The sequence below is a fragment of the Macaca fascicularis genome, chromosome 2, assembly GCF_037993035.2.
Source record: "Macaca fascicularis isolate 582-1 chromosome 2, T2T-MFA8v1.1".
In the NCBI taxonomy this organism is placed as follows: Eukaryota; Metazoa; Chordata; class Mammalia; order Primates; family Cercopithecidae; genus Macaca; species Macaca fascicularis.
In genome coordinates, this window is record NC_088376.1 from 95634394 (window position 1) to 95649579 (window position 15186).

Genomic DNA, 15186 nt, shown 5'->3' on the forward strand with positions numbered 1-15186 from the left:
GTTACACATTCCGTTCACTTATGTTTTAGATCAGCATGAGAGCATGCCTCAGCAGATGTGCCTAGTCTTAGCTAGCTAGTATTTACTTGCATGTGACATGTACACATTACACAGTGTTGTTCTTGTGTGACAGAGCAGACCTGGATTATTTTGAAATGCCCAGTACAGAGCTAAATCCTCTTAAACGTGTTTATGAGAAGCTCAGATATATGCCCACATGTGACAAGAAAAGCTTTATTCTAAAGGCTGCATGAAAAATGAATTATCTTGGCAGCACAAATGAACTCATTGTTGGTTTCTTCCTTTCTGTCCACCCCCCCCCCAAATTCCTCTCTTTTCTCTTCCTCATCTTCCAGTTTTACAGCAAAAGTCAAAGAGAGGTTTTGTTTTGTTTTGTTTTGTTTTTTAAGTCCCTTAAGTGAGGATAAAATAAAAATAACCTCAAGGATCCCCAGCCATTTTAGTGGGAGCCACCATTATTCTTGAGATTACTTGGGAGGTGGGATAAGAATATACAGACTATGAAGTCTGTAAAATGGATAAGTGAAGATGATGCTGGTCTGGGACTCATATTTGTAGATAATCTCATAAGACTCTTGGCAAACTGTGGAAGACAGGTGCCCACTGAGGAAATAGGATGGTGCAAGGATGAGTTTAGGTATCTACTGGGCTATATCCAGCTCTGATTCTAGGTTTATGTGTAATTAAGTGTTTTTAGATTCCTATCTGTAGTAAGGAAGAATAAATTAAGTTTATTTAATTTTTTAAGGTTGTCTTCTTTATGTAACAGCCCAAGATTTTCTGAGGCTGTCTAAAATTAATTGCAGACCAAATGGAGAAGGCTGAAGAAACAAGAATACCTTACTTTTACTTTTTAAAAGCTTTAAACATAGAACATAATAGTTGGGTTCTGGGTCTGTCCAAAAATATTCATTTATATTCTGAATTATAGCAGGTAACAGATGAATATGAACAAACATTAAATGGCTTGATTCAAGATGTTTATAAATGCTGGGGGGTTTTAGACTATTTTTAGGGTTAATGATATTACACCATATAACAGCTGTAGGAAAAGTTTTCTCTCAGATGTGGGACTTCCATGTGTAACATTACATAGTGAGCCACTCTCCTAGCTGAATCAAGTGAGTCTGTTTCTGAGATGGGTGAAAGAACTGGACTAAGGGCTGAGGGACTTTTAAATTGTGTGTGTATGTGTTTTTTGTTGTTGTTTTTGTTGTTGTTGTTTTGAGGTGGAGTCTTGCTTTGTCACCCATACTGGAATGCAATGGCATGATCTCGGCTCACTGCAGCCTCTGCCTCCTGGGTTCAAACGATTCTCATGCCTCAGCCTCCTGCGTAGCTGGGATTACCAGCACGAGCCACCATGTCCGTCTGTTTTTGTTTTTGTATTTTTAGTAGAGACGAGGTTTCACCATGTTGGCCAGCTTGGTCTCGAACTCCTGACCTACAGTGATCCACCTGCCTGAGCCTCCTAGAGTGCTGGGATTACAGGCATGAGTTACCGCACCCAGCCTAATTTTATTTTAAAACATGCTGTTACCTCAGTAATTCTGCCTTTGGCTAGGTAATCTACCTTAGTGGTAGAGCAGAGGTTTGGAAATCAGAGAGCTATTCTGGTCTCTTTCATAGATTAACACTGTAAGGGAAGATCTAACTACCCTGAACCTGTTTCCTTATCGTAATCAATAGGTCCAGGCTGCGAAGAAAGGGAGCCATCAGCCACAAGTAGTTATTGAGCCTTAGGATTATGGCTAATACTAATATAATTTTTTTTTGAGAGAGAGAGTTTCAGTCTTATTGCCCAGGCCGGAGTGCAGTGGCGTGATCTCAGCTCACTGCACCCTATGCCTCCCCGGTTCAAGCGATTCTCCTGCCTCAGCCTGCTGAGTAGCTGGGATTACAGGAGCCCGCCACCACATCCAGCAAATTTTTGTATTTTTAGTAGAGATAGGGTTTCACCATGTTGGCCAGGTTGGTCTGGAACTCCTGACCTAAATGATCTGCCTGCCTCAGCTTCCTAACATGCTGGGATTACAGGCGTGAGCCACCATGCCTGGTCATTAATACAAATTAAGATGTCCTGTAGGTGTAAAATACACACCAGATTTTAACAACTTGGTAAAAATATAAGAACGTAAAATCTCATTGCTGATTTATTTATATCAATTATATTGTTGGGATGATAATATTTTGGATGTATCAGTTAGGTAAAATGTATTGTTAAAATTAGTTTCACCCATTTCACTTTACTTTTTCAAATGTGGCTGCGGCTGGGTGCGGTGGCTCACACCTGTAATCCCAGAACTTTGGGAGGCCAAGGCAGGCGGATCATGAGGTCAGGAGTTTGAGACTAGCCTGGCCAGCAAGGTGAAACCTTTTCTGTACAGAAATTACAAAAATTAGCTGGGTGTGGTGGTGCATGCCTGTAATCTTAGCTACTCAGGAGGCTGAGGCAGGATAATTGCTTGAACCCGGTAGGCAGAGGTTGCTGTGAGTGAGATTGCACCATTGCACTTCAGCCTGGGCAATAGAGTGAGACTACGTCTCAAATCAATCAATCATTCAGTCAGTCAGTCAGAAATCTGGCTGCTAGAAAATTTAAATTCTGTATATGGCTCATGTTATATTTTTATTGGACAGCACTGGTCTGGATGATATTTCTGAAACTGACTCATGAAATATGTATCAGTGCTTAATGAAGCATTTTGCAAGAGGAGCACTATCCAGTAAACTTGTGCAGTGATGTGAATGTTTTGTATCTACACTGAACAATGTAGTTGCTACTAGCCACGGTGACTCTCGAGCACTTATTTTTTTGAGATGGAGTCTTGCTCTGTCGCCCAGACTGGACTGCAGTGGCGCAATCTCGGCTCACTGCAACTGCTGCCTCCGGGGTTCGAGCAGTCTCCTGCCTCAGCTCCCGAGTAGCTGGAACTACAGGCGCCCACCACTACGCCTGGCTAATTTTTATAGTTTTAGTAGAGGCGGGGTTTCACCATATTGGCCAGGCAGGTCTCGAACTCCTGTCATCGTGATCCACCCACTTCTGCTTCTCAAAGTGCTGGGATTACAGGCATGAGCCACCACGCCTGGCCCAGAATTTTAAATTTTTTAAAATTTTAATTTAAATAGCCCCATAAGGCTAGTGGCTAATGTACTGGGACAATGAAGGTCTAGAGGATTTATGGGATTTTTTTTTTAAAATGAGATTGTTTTATTCAAAGACTTGTATACCTAGGACTTGTTTACCATATTGCAGACTTGTTAATTAGTTTAATATAAGTCTATAGATTTGTGTTTATTTTAATAATGATCAGTAATAATGACACTTGCTAAGTACCAGAGAAAGGATTTGTGTAATCAGTTATTTATTGAGCCTTTAACTGTGTTGCTTATGTCTTCTAATATGCTAAATGCTTAGTGAATTCTAAGACACTGTGTGGGCTAACCATGTTTTCATCGAAGTCTGGTTCCTTTTTTTTCTTTATGAGGGCTCTTCTGTGAAAGCCAGGCTCCTTTTGAAAAGTCTAAACAATGTGCTACTTTGTTCAAGGATTTTCTCTTGAAGGGGAAACTGATGCTTGTTAACAGATGATTATGATTTTTTTTTTTGGTGGAAACTTTTAAAATTATGCTTTTGGTCTTAAAAGAAATATGTATATGCGTGTATATACACATACACACAGAGTTGCAAGTACCAGTATTATGTAATATTTATTTATTTATTTTGTATATACACAAACATTCGTAAGTACTGGTATACAGTATTACTTATTAACAACCCAACTATTTAACTTAATAATTAAAAATTATTAATTTATTATTGCTTCACAGTGAAGAACCGAATGTCATCATGTCTGGAATCAAGCGAACCATCAAAGAAACCGACCCTGATTACGAGGATGTATCTGTGGCCCTTCCAAACAAACGGCATAAAGCAATTGAGAATTCAGGTAGAAATTAACCTGCCTTAGGAAATTATTTCTTTATTGACATATGCCTCTGCTAGCAGACTTATAGGAACTAGAATGAAATGAATTTCCACTGTTGTGTGTAATTTGAAGGGGTTTATGAGAGAGATTAGCTAAGGGGTCTGTTTAATAGTAATACACCATGTGTGCCATAAAAAGTGGAAGAAGATCTGGCAGGAACATGATCAAGTAGACAGTGAAAGCGAGACAAGCTGTTAGTTTTAGCGATCATTGTATGTTAGGTGTAATCATAAAGTCTATGATAGGTATAAAGGTGTGCTATAATTGTGAGATGGTCATAGGTGGTACATGGTTTTTAATTTTAGTAGGCAACATTTTAATGTGTATAGAAAAAACTGATTCATCAGACTTGTAGTTTCATAGCTACAAGGATAAAGCTAAAATTATTTTTAAATGCTTAATTGTGTTAATTAAATGTGTCATATGGTTCTCAGGTGTGGCAGGTATCTTGAAGGCATATGAATGGTGGAAGATTAGGAAACATCTATCCAGTTCAACCCCTGTACTTAGCTGACAGTGGGTAAATTAAGATTCAGAGACATCAGATTACTTACCTAACATCATATAAGTAGTTGAAGAGCAAATCATCAACCGGGTGTCTGTTGTTCCTCAGAATGTCTTTAAGCAAGCTAAAAAATACTGCTAAATTTACATTTTTAAAACAGATTATTACCGAACTTCATTAATGTTTATTTAAGTAATCTACCTAAGTTAATACTTTTATCAGGGTAAAGAAGGCGTCAAAAAGTTATAGCTCAGATGTTGCAGTTCCACATAGGATCTGTAGAGTGGAAGTGGTGAAGAAAATTCCTATTTCTGTAAGAGCAGTGAAGTCCTACATATTCCCAAAAGGTCTATCTAGAAGGAAAATTGTTAAATCCAATCCCAAATAATGAAAACATTTCCCTGCAATTCCCCCCCTCATTCAGCTGTAATTTTAGGGGAAATACCATTTCCTTTCAGTAACAAGCCAAATAAATGTCAAAGTATTATGTAACTGAATTCATTACCCAAGAGCTTCACATGGCATAACTTTTTAAAATAAAAACAAGAATAGGGAAAAGTGATTGTTTTAATAACATCGTAATTTCAGTTTAAATTGAATGTAAGTTCCAAAATACCCCCATTCAAGCAGGGGCAGTTTTTTGTCTGCTACTGAGTGACAATATGCTATTCTTTTTCTTGGTGTCTAATGCTCACCTTTTTTCCCACCAGAATTTTTCTCAAAGTAGATTTGGTAGGATGCCTCTCTTTGCATATGTTATTTTGTTTTGTTTATGTCTTTTTTTTTTTGCTGTATCACCCAGGCTGGAGTGCAGTGGCGTGATCTGGGCTCACTGCAACCTCTACCTCCCAAGTTCAAGCGATTGTCCTGCCTCAGCCTCCCGAGTAGCTGGGCTTACAGGTGCACAACACCACACCCGGATAATTTTTGTATTTTTGGTAGAGACTGGGTTTCACCATGTTGTCCAGGCTGGTCTCAAACTCCTGACCTCAGGTGATCCACCCATCTGGCACTCCCGGAATATTGGGATTACAGGTGCGAGCCACCATGCCCGGTCCCCAGTATTGTATTTTATAGCTATTTCCCTCCCCCCAGGATCCAGTCCAGGTCATACAGGGCATTTAATTGTCATATCTCTTTAGTCTCTCCCAGTCTCCTCAACCCTTTCCTTGTCTTTAATATTTAAATAGCATAGGCCAATAATTTTTATAGAATGTCTTTCAGTTTGAGTTTGTCTAATCTTTCCTTGTGAGTAGATTCAGCATTTTTGGCAGGAATACCACAGAATGATGTGCTCTTTTTAGGGCATAATACCAGAAAGTACATGAGATCACTTTATACCAATATTAGTGGTTTCAATTTTTCATCACTTGGTTAAGGTGATGTCCACTAGGTTTCTCCACTTTAGAGTTACTATTTCTTGGATTTCTTTTGTTGCTTGCTGATGTAAAGGCAGTCACTGATTAATTAGGCCTTGGATGTATTTTATGTTCTTTGTACAGCTCGAGATGCTGCTGTGCAGAAGATTGAGACTATTATCAAGGAACAGTTTGCTCTTGAAATGAAGAATAAGGAACATGAAATTGAAGTCATTGACCAGGTATAATGATGATAAATTGAAAAAAAACACCAAAGCTATTTTGAAAAAAATTTATACATGATTGAAAAATAATCTGTTGAGATGGAGTCATAGTTTGCTTTATCCTCTTTGCTTTTTTTAAATGGCTTTCTTGTTTTGGGGAGAGAAAAATGCTATTTTTTAAATAATGCAATTGCAGAAAGGATTGAAAAAATATTACCTGGAATTCCATTCAAAAAGATAATCTTCTGATAGCACAGCAGGGTGACTACAGTCAACAATAACTTATTGTACATTTAAAAATAATTAAAAGAGTAAAATTGGATTGTTTGTAACACAAAGGATAAATGCTTGAGGTAATGAGTATCCCATTTACCTCGATGTGATTATTTATCATATGCCTCTATCAAAATATCTCACATATCCCATAAACATGTACACTGCGTCCCCACAACAATTAAAAATAAAGTTTTTGAAAAAAAGATAATCCCTCTTTGCTCTTGTGCTCACGTCTTTGTGGATTTTTTTCAGTGAATATACACATATAAATGTACATATTCATTGCAACACTTGTCTTTCTTTTAAATCTTTGCGAATCTGATGGATGGAAAAGGTCACTTTTATTTGTTTTTCTTTTGATTGTTAGAGAAGTTGAGAAGTTGAGCTTTTTTCTTCAGTCATTCACATTTCTTATTTTGTGAATTGTTTGTACATCTCTTTTGTAATTGCCATTTTTTAAAGTAATGAGTTAACATTTGTTTTTAGCGACTGATCGAAGCAAGAAGGATGATGGATAAACTGCGTGCCTGCATTGTAGCAAACTACTATGCTTCTGCAGGTCTTCTAAAAGTTTCTGAGGTAAGCATTCCTCTTTCCAGCCACTCATATTTGTTGTCTGAGGGGAAGTTATGTCGATATGGAATCCCTTGCATCTGAAACATTTCTTTTTGTTTGTTTGTTTGTTTGTTTGTTTTTTTTGAGATGAGTCTTGCTGTGTCACCCTGGCTGGAGTGCAGTGGTGTGATTTTGGCTCACTGCAACCTCTGCCTCCTGGGTTCAGGCAATTCTCCTGCCTCAGCCTCCCGAGTAGCTGGGATTACAGGTGTGTGCTACCATGCCTAGCTCATTTTTGTATTTTTAGTAGAGATGAGGTTTCGCCATATTGACCAGGCTATTTTTGAACTCCTGACCTCAGGTGATCCACGCACCTCAGCCTCCCAGAGTGCTGGGATTACAAGCACGAACCACCGTGCCTGACCTGAAACATTTGTTACATTGACCTTCAGAATCCAAGAAGCCTAGCCTACTTCCTGGGAATATACATAGACTATACATAGACTTATCAATCATTGTGTTCAGCCGTAGTCCTTCGTCATGACTTTCCACATTGTCAGTAATCCTAAGTAATATTTTTTCCATTTTTTTTTATTTGTTTGTTTTTTTGAGACGGAGTTTCGTTCTTGTTGCCCAGGCTAGAGTGCAATGGCATGATGTTGGCTCATCGCAACCTCCACCTCCCAGGTTCAAGTGATTCTCCTGCCTCAGCCTCCCGAGTAGCTGGCATTACAGGCATGCTCCACCATACCTGGCTAATTTTTTTGTACTTTAGTAGAGACGGGTTTCTCCTTGTTGGTCAGGCTGGTCTCAAACTGCTGACTTCACGTGATCCGCCTGCCTCGGCCTCCCAGAGTGCTGGGATCACAGGCGTGAGCCACTGCGCCTGGCCTTTACTTTTTACTTAATTCTTCTCTTCCTAATTGTTAGTATTGAGACCTTGTTGCAACTGGCCCTAGTGCCTCCTCACTTGATTGTGGTCCACTTTGGAGTAATTTATAAGTGGATTGAATTTTCTTTGACCTTTTAGTCTAGTGAATGGCAATGGCAATTTTTAGTTTCAGATTTACCTTGTTTAATGAGCCCTGAGTTCTACTTTTTCTTTTCTTTTTTTTTTTTTTTAAAGAGATAGGGGTATCGCTCTGTTGCTAGGCTGGAGTGCAGTGGCTGTTCGCAAGCACGATCATAGCTTCACTGCAGCCTCCAACTTCTGGGCTCAAGCAGTCCTCCTGCCTCAGCCTCCTGAGTAGCTAGTACTGCAGCTTTGTTTCTCTAGTTTTTTAAGATTTAAAATGGTCCTCCTACCTTTTTACGTCCATGATACTGACTTTTCGAAGAGGCCAGGCCATTTATGAATATCTCAGATTTTGGATTTATTATTTCCTTGGATTACTTTTTCATCCTCTCTATTTTCTTGTAAACTGGAAGTCAGGTCTAAAGGCTTGGTTATTAATAGATTTGGGTTAAATATTTCTGGCAAGAATACTTCATAGTGATGCTGTGTACTCGATATTCTAGCATAGGCACCTAGTTCCAGGTTGTCCTGCTGGTGATACTAAGTTTGACCACTTGGTTAATGTGATCACCACTAGATAATTCCAATTGTAAAGGAATGTTTTTTTCCAGTTTAGTTTTTGACATGTAAATGAAAAGTATCTGCTCCTTTATCCTAGTAATCTGTCTGAATTCAGGCATAGGGGTTAGGATTGACCTGAAATAGGAGTATGTCTTCCTATTTGATATTTTGATAATTTCAGCATAACTTTCATTTGTTTTTTTTTTTTTTCTCTTTTTACTTTCTTTTTCCTAAGTGTTTTCAGCTAGAATTAGTCTCCACTGAATCACCTCTGGAGCAGTGCTGGCTCCCTGGGAACCAGGGAAGGGCTGGAGGCTAACAGTAAATGGTGCTTGTCCTGTTCAGGCCTTCATGTTACCCTTGGTGCTCTAGGGGCACCTGGTATTCGTGCTGTTCCTGATGCTGTCTTGTAGAAACTAAAGCATTGTTTGAGTTGAATTGTAAACGGTAGACAGGTGCTTTTAGTGTAGCACAGTTTCCAAGATGCATGTTAGAATCGTATTCATTTTCCTAGGGCTACCATAACAAATTACCTACCATAAGCTTTGTGATGTAAAAGGACGGGTATATTATCTCACTATTCTGAAGTCTAGAAGTCCGAAATCAAGGTGTCAGCAGGGCAGTGCTCCCTCCGAAGGCTCCGGGGAAGAATCTTTCCTTGCCTCTTCCTAGCTTCTGAAGGTTGCTGCCAATGCTTAGTATTTCCCTGCTGTAATTTCTGCCTCTGTCATGATGTGGCTGTTTTCCCTCTGTGTGTCTTCTCTGCGTGTCTCTGTCCAAGTTTCCCTCTTATAAGCGAGGAGGACTTCACTGACTTCACCTTAACTTGATTACATGAGCAACGATTCTGTCTTTGAATGGTTAGCATTTCTGATCTGTGCTATTTGATAGTCTAGAAATACGCTGATTTTATCCTCTTATGTTCTGATTAGGATTTATTCAAAGATATTTAGGTATGCTTTTGTCTCGTGATCGACCATTTAATTATTTTTAGTTTTCAGTGGCAAAACATATTTATAGCTCTGAAGAACCTTTATAATTGAAATTCAAGAACTTTGTTGCTTTGAAACACTAGCTTCTGCTTCCTTTTTTCTCACTGAAACCATTAGTTTAATAACACAGTTTTTAAAAGCTAGACTTCCTAGGAACATGACTATAGTGTTATCACATTGTAACAGAATACACTTTATTTTGTATTCAAGTAACTAAGACACAGAAAAATTCCATAGATGTCTGTACTGAACTGAAGGCAAACTTTATACATCAGTATCAGTCATTCAAAAATATTCTCTAATACATTTTACTCCTGTGTGGGGACCATTTTATATATACAGCTTTTTATTTTTATATTTCTTTCAGGGATATTTTATTTAGAGCAGTTGATATGTTTGTGTAAAGCAATGTGAGACTTTTAAAGTCAGATTTTATTTTCTATGTTAATATGTATTATTTCTTATTTACCTCCGGAAGAACCTACATCTCTAGCTGTTAGTGTTAGAAGCTTTACATAATTATTATCATTCTAATTTTTGTTTTGTTGGTTTAGGCCGTGTTAAGGGGTTGGGATATCATTTTATGAATGTGGGAGATTTTGAAAGGTTTTAAGCATGATCCTGTAATAGATAAGGTTTTGGAGACATCAGATTTTTGCCTGCTTTTGATGGATTTGATTAAAAATTTATTTGCTTGCTTTCATTTTTTTGTAGGGATCAAAGACATGTGATACAATGGTTTTTAATCATCCTGCTATCAAGAAATTTTTGGAATCACCATCTAGGTCATCATCTCCTGCCAATCAGAGAGCAGAAACACCATCAGCCAATCATTCAGAAAGTGATTCTTTATCTCAGCACAATGACTTCTTATCTGACAAAGATAATAACAGCAATATGGATATAGAGGAGAGACTCTCAAACAACATGGAGCAGAGACCAAGCCGAAATACTGGAAGAGTATGTAGTTGGGTGGATGTGGGAGGGAGCCACAGGAGAAGGGAACTAGTATTTACTAAAATACGTGCTTGTTATCTCACTGAACTGTCACAGGAATCTTAGGAAATAGGTTTGTTTTCCTTTTATAATGGGGATACCAAATCTTGATGAGGTTTTATTTGCTTAAAAGTGTCAGAACTGAGAATTAAACCTAAGTGTTTCTCTTTTTTTCTGAGACGGAGTCTTGCTTTATCACCCAGGCTGGAGTGCAGTGGCGCAGTCTCAGCTCACTGCCACCTCTGCCTCCCAGGTTCAAGCGATTTTCCTGTCTCAGCCTCCCAAGTAGTTGGGATTACAGACATGTGCTACCATGCCTGGCTAATTTTTTGTATTTTTAGTAGATACAGGGTTTCACCGTGTTGGCCAGACTGATCTCGATCTCCTGACCCTGTGATCCGCCTGCCTCGGCTTTCCAAAGTGCTGAGATTACAGGCATGAGTTACCGTGCCTGACTTAAACCTTAATGTTTCTGATTTTACAGCCTGGGGATTCTGTGCACAGCACAGCTCTTGGATGCTGTTTACATAGGTGTGAAAGAAATCTTCCAGCTTGGCAATTGTGCTCTTGCTCAAGGTCTTTCCACTCTGTCATGTTTATTCTCTCGAGAGCTGTCGTTCTTCAACAGTTTCCTGTGAGACTTTATATTCTAAGATGCTTTAGTAGATGGAGGAAGTTTGACAAACAAAGAGAATTGAAAAACATTGCTCTTTGATCCTGCCAGTTGCAATTTGAGCTCCCATCTCAAGCTACTCTGAACTTCTTGATGAAATTTTTGGCTGTAGAGTCATTATTGGATTAGAGCAGTGATTTTTCTTAGCCAGGTGTTCTGTGATAGAGAAAATTTCCAAGTTACTTTCCACATACTTAGACATCAAGAATTTGATTTGTTTTTGATAAAAAAAAAAGTTTGCATTTATTTTTCTGATTATAAATTTGTATGTGTTCATTTTTCAAAATTGTTAAATACAGAAAAGTAAAAAAGAATAGAAAAGTTCATTCGTGAGGCTACCACCCCCAAAATCAGAACTCTTCACTATTTGGATTTACCTTACCAGAACTCTTCACTATTTGTATTATTCCTGAGCAAATATTACATGTGTTCTTCTGTTTTTTTTTTGTTTTTTTTTGTTTTTTGAGACGGAGTCTCGCTCTGTCACCCAGGCTGGAGTGCAGTGGCCAGATCTCAGCTCACTGCAAGCTCTGCCTCCCGGGTTTACGCCATTCTCCTGCCTCAGCCTCCCGAGTAGCTGGGACTACAGGCGCCTGCCACCTCGCCTGGCTAGTTTTTTGTATTTTTTAGTAGAGACGGGGTTTCACCGAGTTAGCCAGGATGGTCTCGATCTCCTGACCTTGTGATCCGCCCGTCTCGGCCTCCCAAAGTGCTGGGATTACAGGCTTGAGCCACCGCGCCCGGCCCTGTTTTTCTTTTTTTTAGTTAAAAAGAATTTAGGAGGCTGGGCATGGTGGCTCACGCCTGTAATCCCAGCACTTTGCTAAGTCAAGGCAGGCGGATCACCTGAGGTCAGGAGTTCGAGACCAGCCTGACTAACATGGTGAAACTCTGTTTCTACTAAAAATACAAAAATTACCTGGGCTTAGTGGTGGGCACCTGTAATCCCAGCTACTTGAGAGGCTGAGGCAGGAGAATCGCTTGAACCCAGGAGACGGAGGTTGCGCTGAGCCGAGATCGCACCATTCCAACCTGGGTGACAGAGTGAGACTCCGTCTCAAAAAAAAAAGAGAATTTAGGGCATAATGGTCATAGAAACTTAACATGTTTTATACAATACATGGTCATTTCTGTATGTATTTATATAACAAGCATTTAGCATTTACTACGTACCAGGCACTTACTTCTCATTGAACATTTTTGAGTATTACAAAAGGTTAAAAAGAAGGTAAATTCCATTGACCCCTTTCTCTCTTTCTATTCCTGTTTCCCAGAAGTAACCAGTGTAACAGTTTTTTGTGTATCCTTCCAAATCCTATTTGCATATCCAAAGCAGATGTATGTAACTATTGAAAACACACCGGGAGTTACAGTATATAAACTTTGTATAAATTAAGGCAGCTTTTGTAGTAAATTGTTTTAATGCTTTGAGAGGTGCCACGAAGCCAGAAAATTTTGTAAATTAAAAAAAACTTAGTTATTCCATTTATAGTTTTTATGATGTTGTGATTTCTGTCCTATTGAAAATTGTTCAAAATGAGAATGGATGTTGATTATGATTTTTTTCAGGATGCTTCTAGTGTTACTGGCGCCCATAAAACAGAACAGCGGAATGCTGACCTCACAGATGAGACTTCGCGACTTTTTGTAAAGAAAACAATAGTAGTGGGCAATGTGTCCAAGTGAGTATCAGCTGAATTTATTTTTATTTGTCCATTTATGTTAATACTTTGACATTAATACTCTTATTATAGTATTATAGGAGGAAGAGGCCTCAGGGATTCCCAAGCCTTTAGTTGTTTAAAAAATAAACCACAGTCTAGAGACTTTTTTTTTTTAGATGGGGTCTCACTCAGTCGCCCAGGCTGGAGTGCAGTGGCGCGGTCTTGACGCACTGCAAGCTCTGCCTCCCAGGTTCACGCCATTCTCCTGCCTCAGCCTCCCAAGTAGCTGGGACTACAGGCGCCCGCCGCCACACCCGGCTAATTTTTTTGCATTTTTAGTAGAGACGGGGTTTCACCGTGTTAGCCAGGATGGTCTTGATCTCCTGACCTCATGGTCCGCCCGCCTCAACCTCCCAAAGTGCTGGGATTACAGGCGTGAGCCACCGCGCCCAGCCTAGAGACTTTATTAGGGTAATTTTGCTCATTAATGAGCAAAGTCAGAATTTGAATCTAGGTCTCCTATTTTTCTTTTCTTTTCCTTTTTTTGAGATGGAGTTTTGCTCTTGTTGTCCAGGCTGGAATGCAATGGTATGATCTCAGCTCACCGCAACCTCCGCCTCCCAGGTTCAAGCGATTCTCCTCCATCAGCCTCCAAGTAGCTGGGATTACAGGCGTGTACCACCTCGCCTGGCTAATTTTGTATTTTTAGTAGAGACGGGGTTTCTCCGTGTTGGTCAGGCTGGTCTCGAACTCCTGAACTCAGGTGATCTGCACACCTTGGCCTCTCAAAGTGCTGGAATTACAGGTGTGAGCCACCGCACCTGGCCTTTTTTTTTTTTTTTTTAATCCTTTTATTACTCTTTTTATACAAATAGCCACAGGATCAGGGGACCTAGGTCTCTTATTTTTCATTTGGATATTATTTTCTTTTTTTTTTTTTTTTTTTGAGACGGAGTCTCTCTCTGTCGCCCAGGCTGGAGTGCAGTAGCCGGATCTCAGCTCACTGCAAGCTCCGCCTCCCGGGTTTACGCCATTCTCCTGCCTCAGCCTCCTGAGTAGCTGGGACTACAGGCGCCCGCCACCTCGCCCGGCTAGTTTTTTGTATTTTTAGTAGAGACGGGGTTTCACCGTGTTAGCCAGGATGGTCTCGATCTCCTGACCTTGTGATCCGCCCGTCTCGGCCTCCCAAAGTGCTGGGATTACAGGCTTGAGCCACCGTGCCCGGCGGATATTATTTTCTTTGTACTGCCTCTATATTGTGCCATTCTGCCTTGCCTTGCACAATATCCACAAATATCCACAAAGGATAAATAAGGGGAGGATGTTTGTTCCAAAATATTGCTAGAGAAGAGGCAGTATAATAACCCCTACACTTGCTTGTGTAGTTTGTAAAATACGCTAATCGTTAGGTATTTGAAAGCCAGTAGAGAATGGTAAATCCTCAGATATTGCCCTCAACTCGAATGTTCAAATCTTCATTTTGTCTCAACATTTACATTCCTGCATTAGCCATTGTATTAGTTTGTTTTCACACTGCTAATAAAGACATACCCAAGACCGGGTAATTTATAAAGGAAAGAGGTTTAATTGAGTCACAGTGCCACATGGCTAGAGAGGCCTCACAGTCATGGCGGAAGGCAAGGGAGAAGCAAAGTCATGTCTTAAGTGGAGGCGGGCAAGAGAGCTTGTGTAGAACTACCCCTTTTAAAACCATCAGATCTTGTGAGACTTATTTATTATCACGAGAACAGCATGGGAAAGACTCGTCCCCATGATTCGGTTACCTCCTACTGGGTCCCTCCCAGGACGTGTGGGAATTCTGCGAGCTACAATTCAAGATGAAATTTGGGTGGAGACACAGCCAAACCATATCAGCCATTTACTTGTGATTGGCACATCCAAAGCTGAAACCAGATTCTTCTCCCTGGAAAACCTATTTCCTGTTCTTTTGTTTTGTTTTGAAATGGAAGGATGTAAGTATGATGGCTTTCTTTGACTTTTTGTTGTTGTTCTTCGAAACCTTACTTCAGGTCTTTTTTTGTGACTCTAAGGCAAACCAGAGAGGTTTGTATCTAACAAGTCATTGAGACATGAGAATAAAGTAGATAAGTCTTTTCAGTCACCCATTTATGTTTATACTTGGGCATAATACTCTTATTATCCTGGTGTTACAGTAGGAAGAGACCTCAGGGAATGTTTTTTCAAGCTCTTTGTTGCTTCAAAAGTGAACCAAGGTCCAGAGATCGGAGTCTCTGCGTTAGTGTGTCTGCCATTATTTCCCTGAGAATAAAATAGGGCTTGGTAAAAATTTCGAAGACATGAGCTCTTACACAAATATATTTCACCAGTTGTGT

At 39.7% G+C, this 15186-nt stretch overlaps 1 protein-coding gene across 12 annotated transcripts in view; it reads left to right on the plus strand.

Moving 5' to 3' along the window:
* Positions 1-15186, plus strand: part of YEATS2 (YEATS domain containing 2) — a 108689-nt gene that overhangs the window by 12314 nt on the left and 81189 nt on the right. For all 12 annotated transcript variants that reach the window (XR_012430900.1, XM_045386538.3, XM_065540264.2 and 9 more), the window contains 5 exons: positions 3856-3974; positions 6021-6118; positions 6863-6955; positions 10214-10459; positions 12738-12850. Coding sequence is in view for 10 of the 12 variants with exons in the window: in XM_045386538.3 (XP_045242473.2) it covers positions 3875-3974; positions 6021-6118; positions 6863-6955; positions 10214-10459; positions 12738-12850 (650 nt within the window). In the remaining 2 variants the exon portion in view is untranslated. The remainder of the gene's footprint in view (positions 1-3855; positions 3975-6020; positions 6119-6862; positions 6956-10213; positions 10460-12737; positions 12851-15186) is intronic.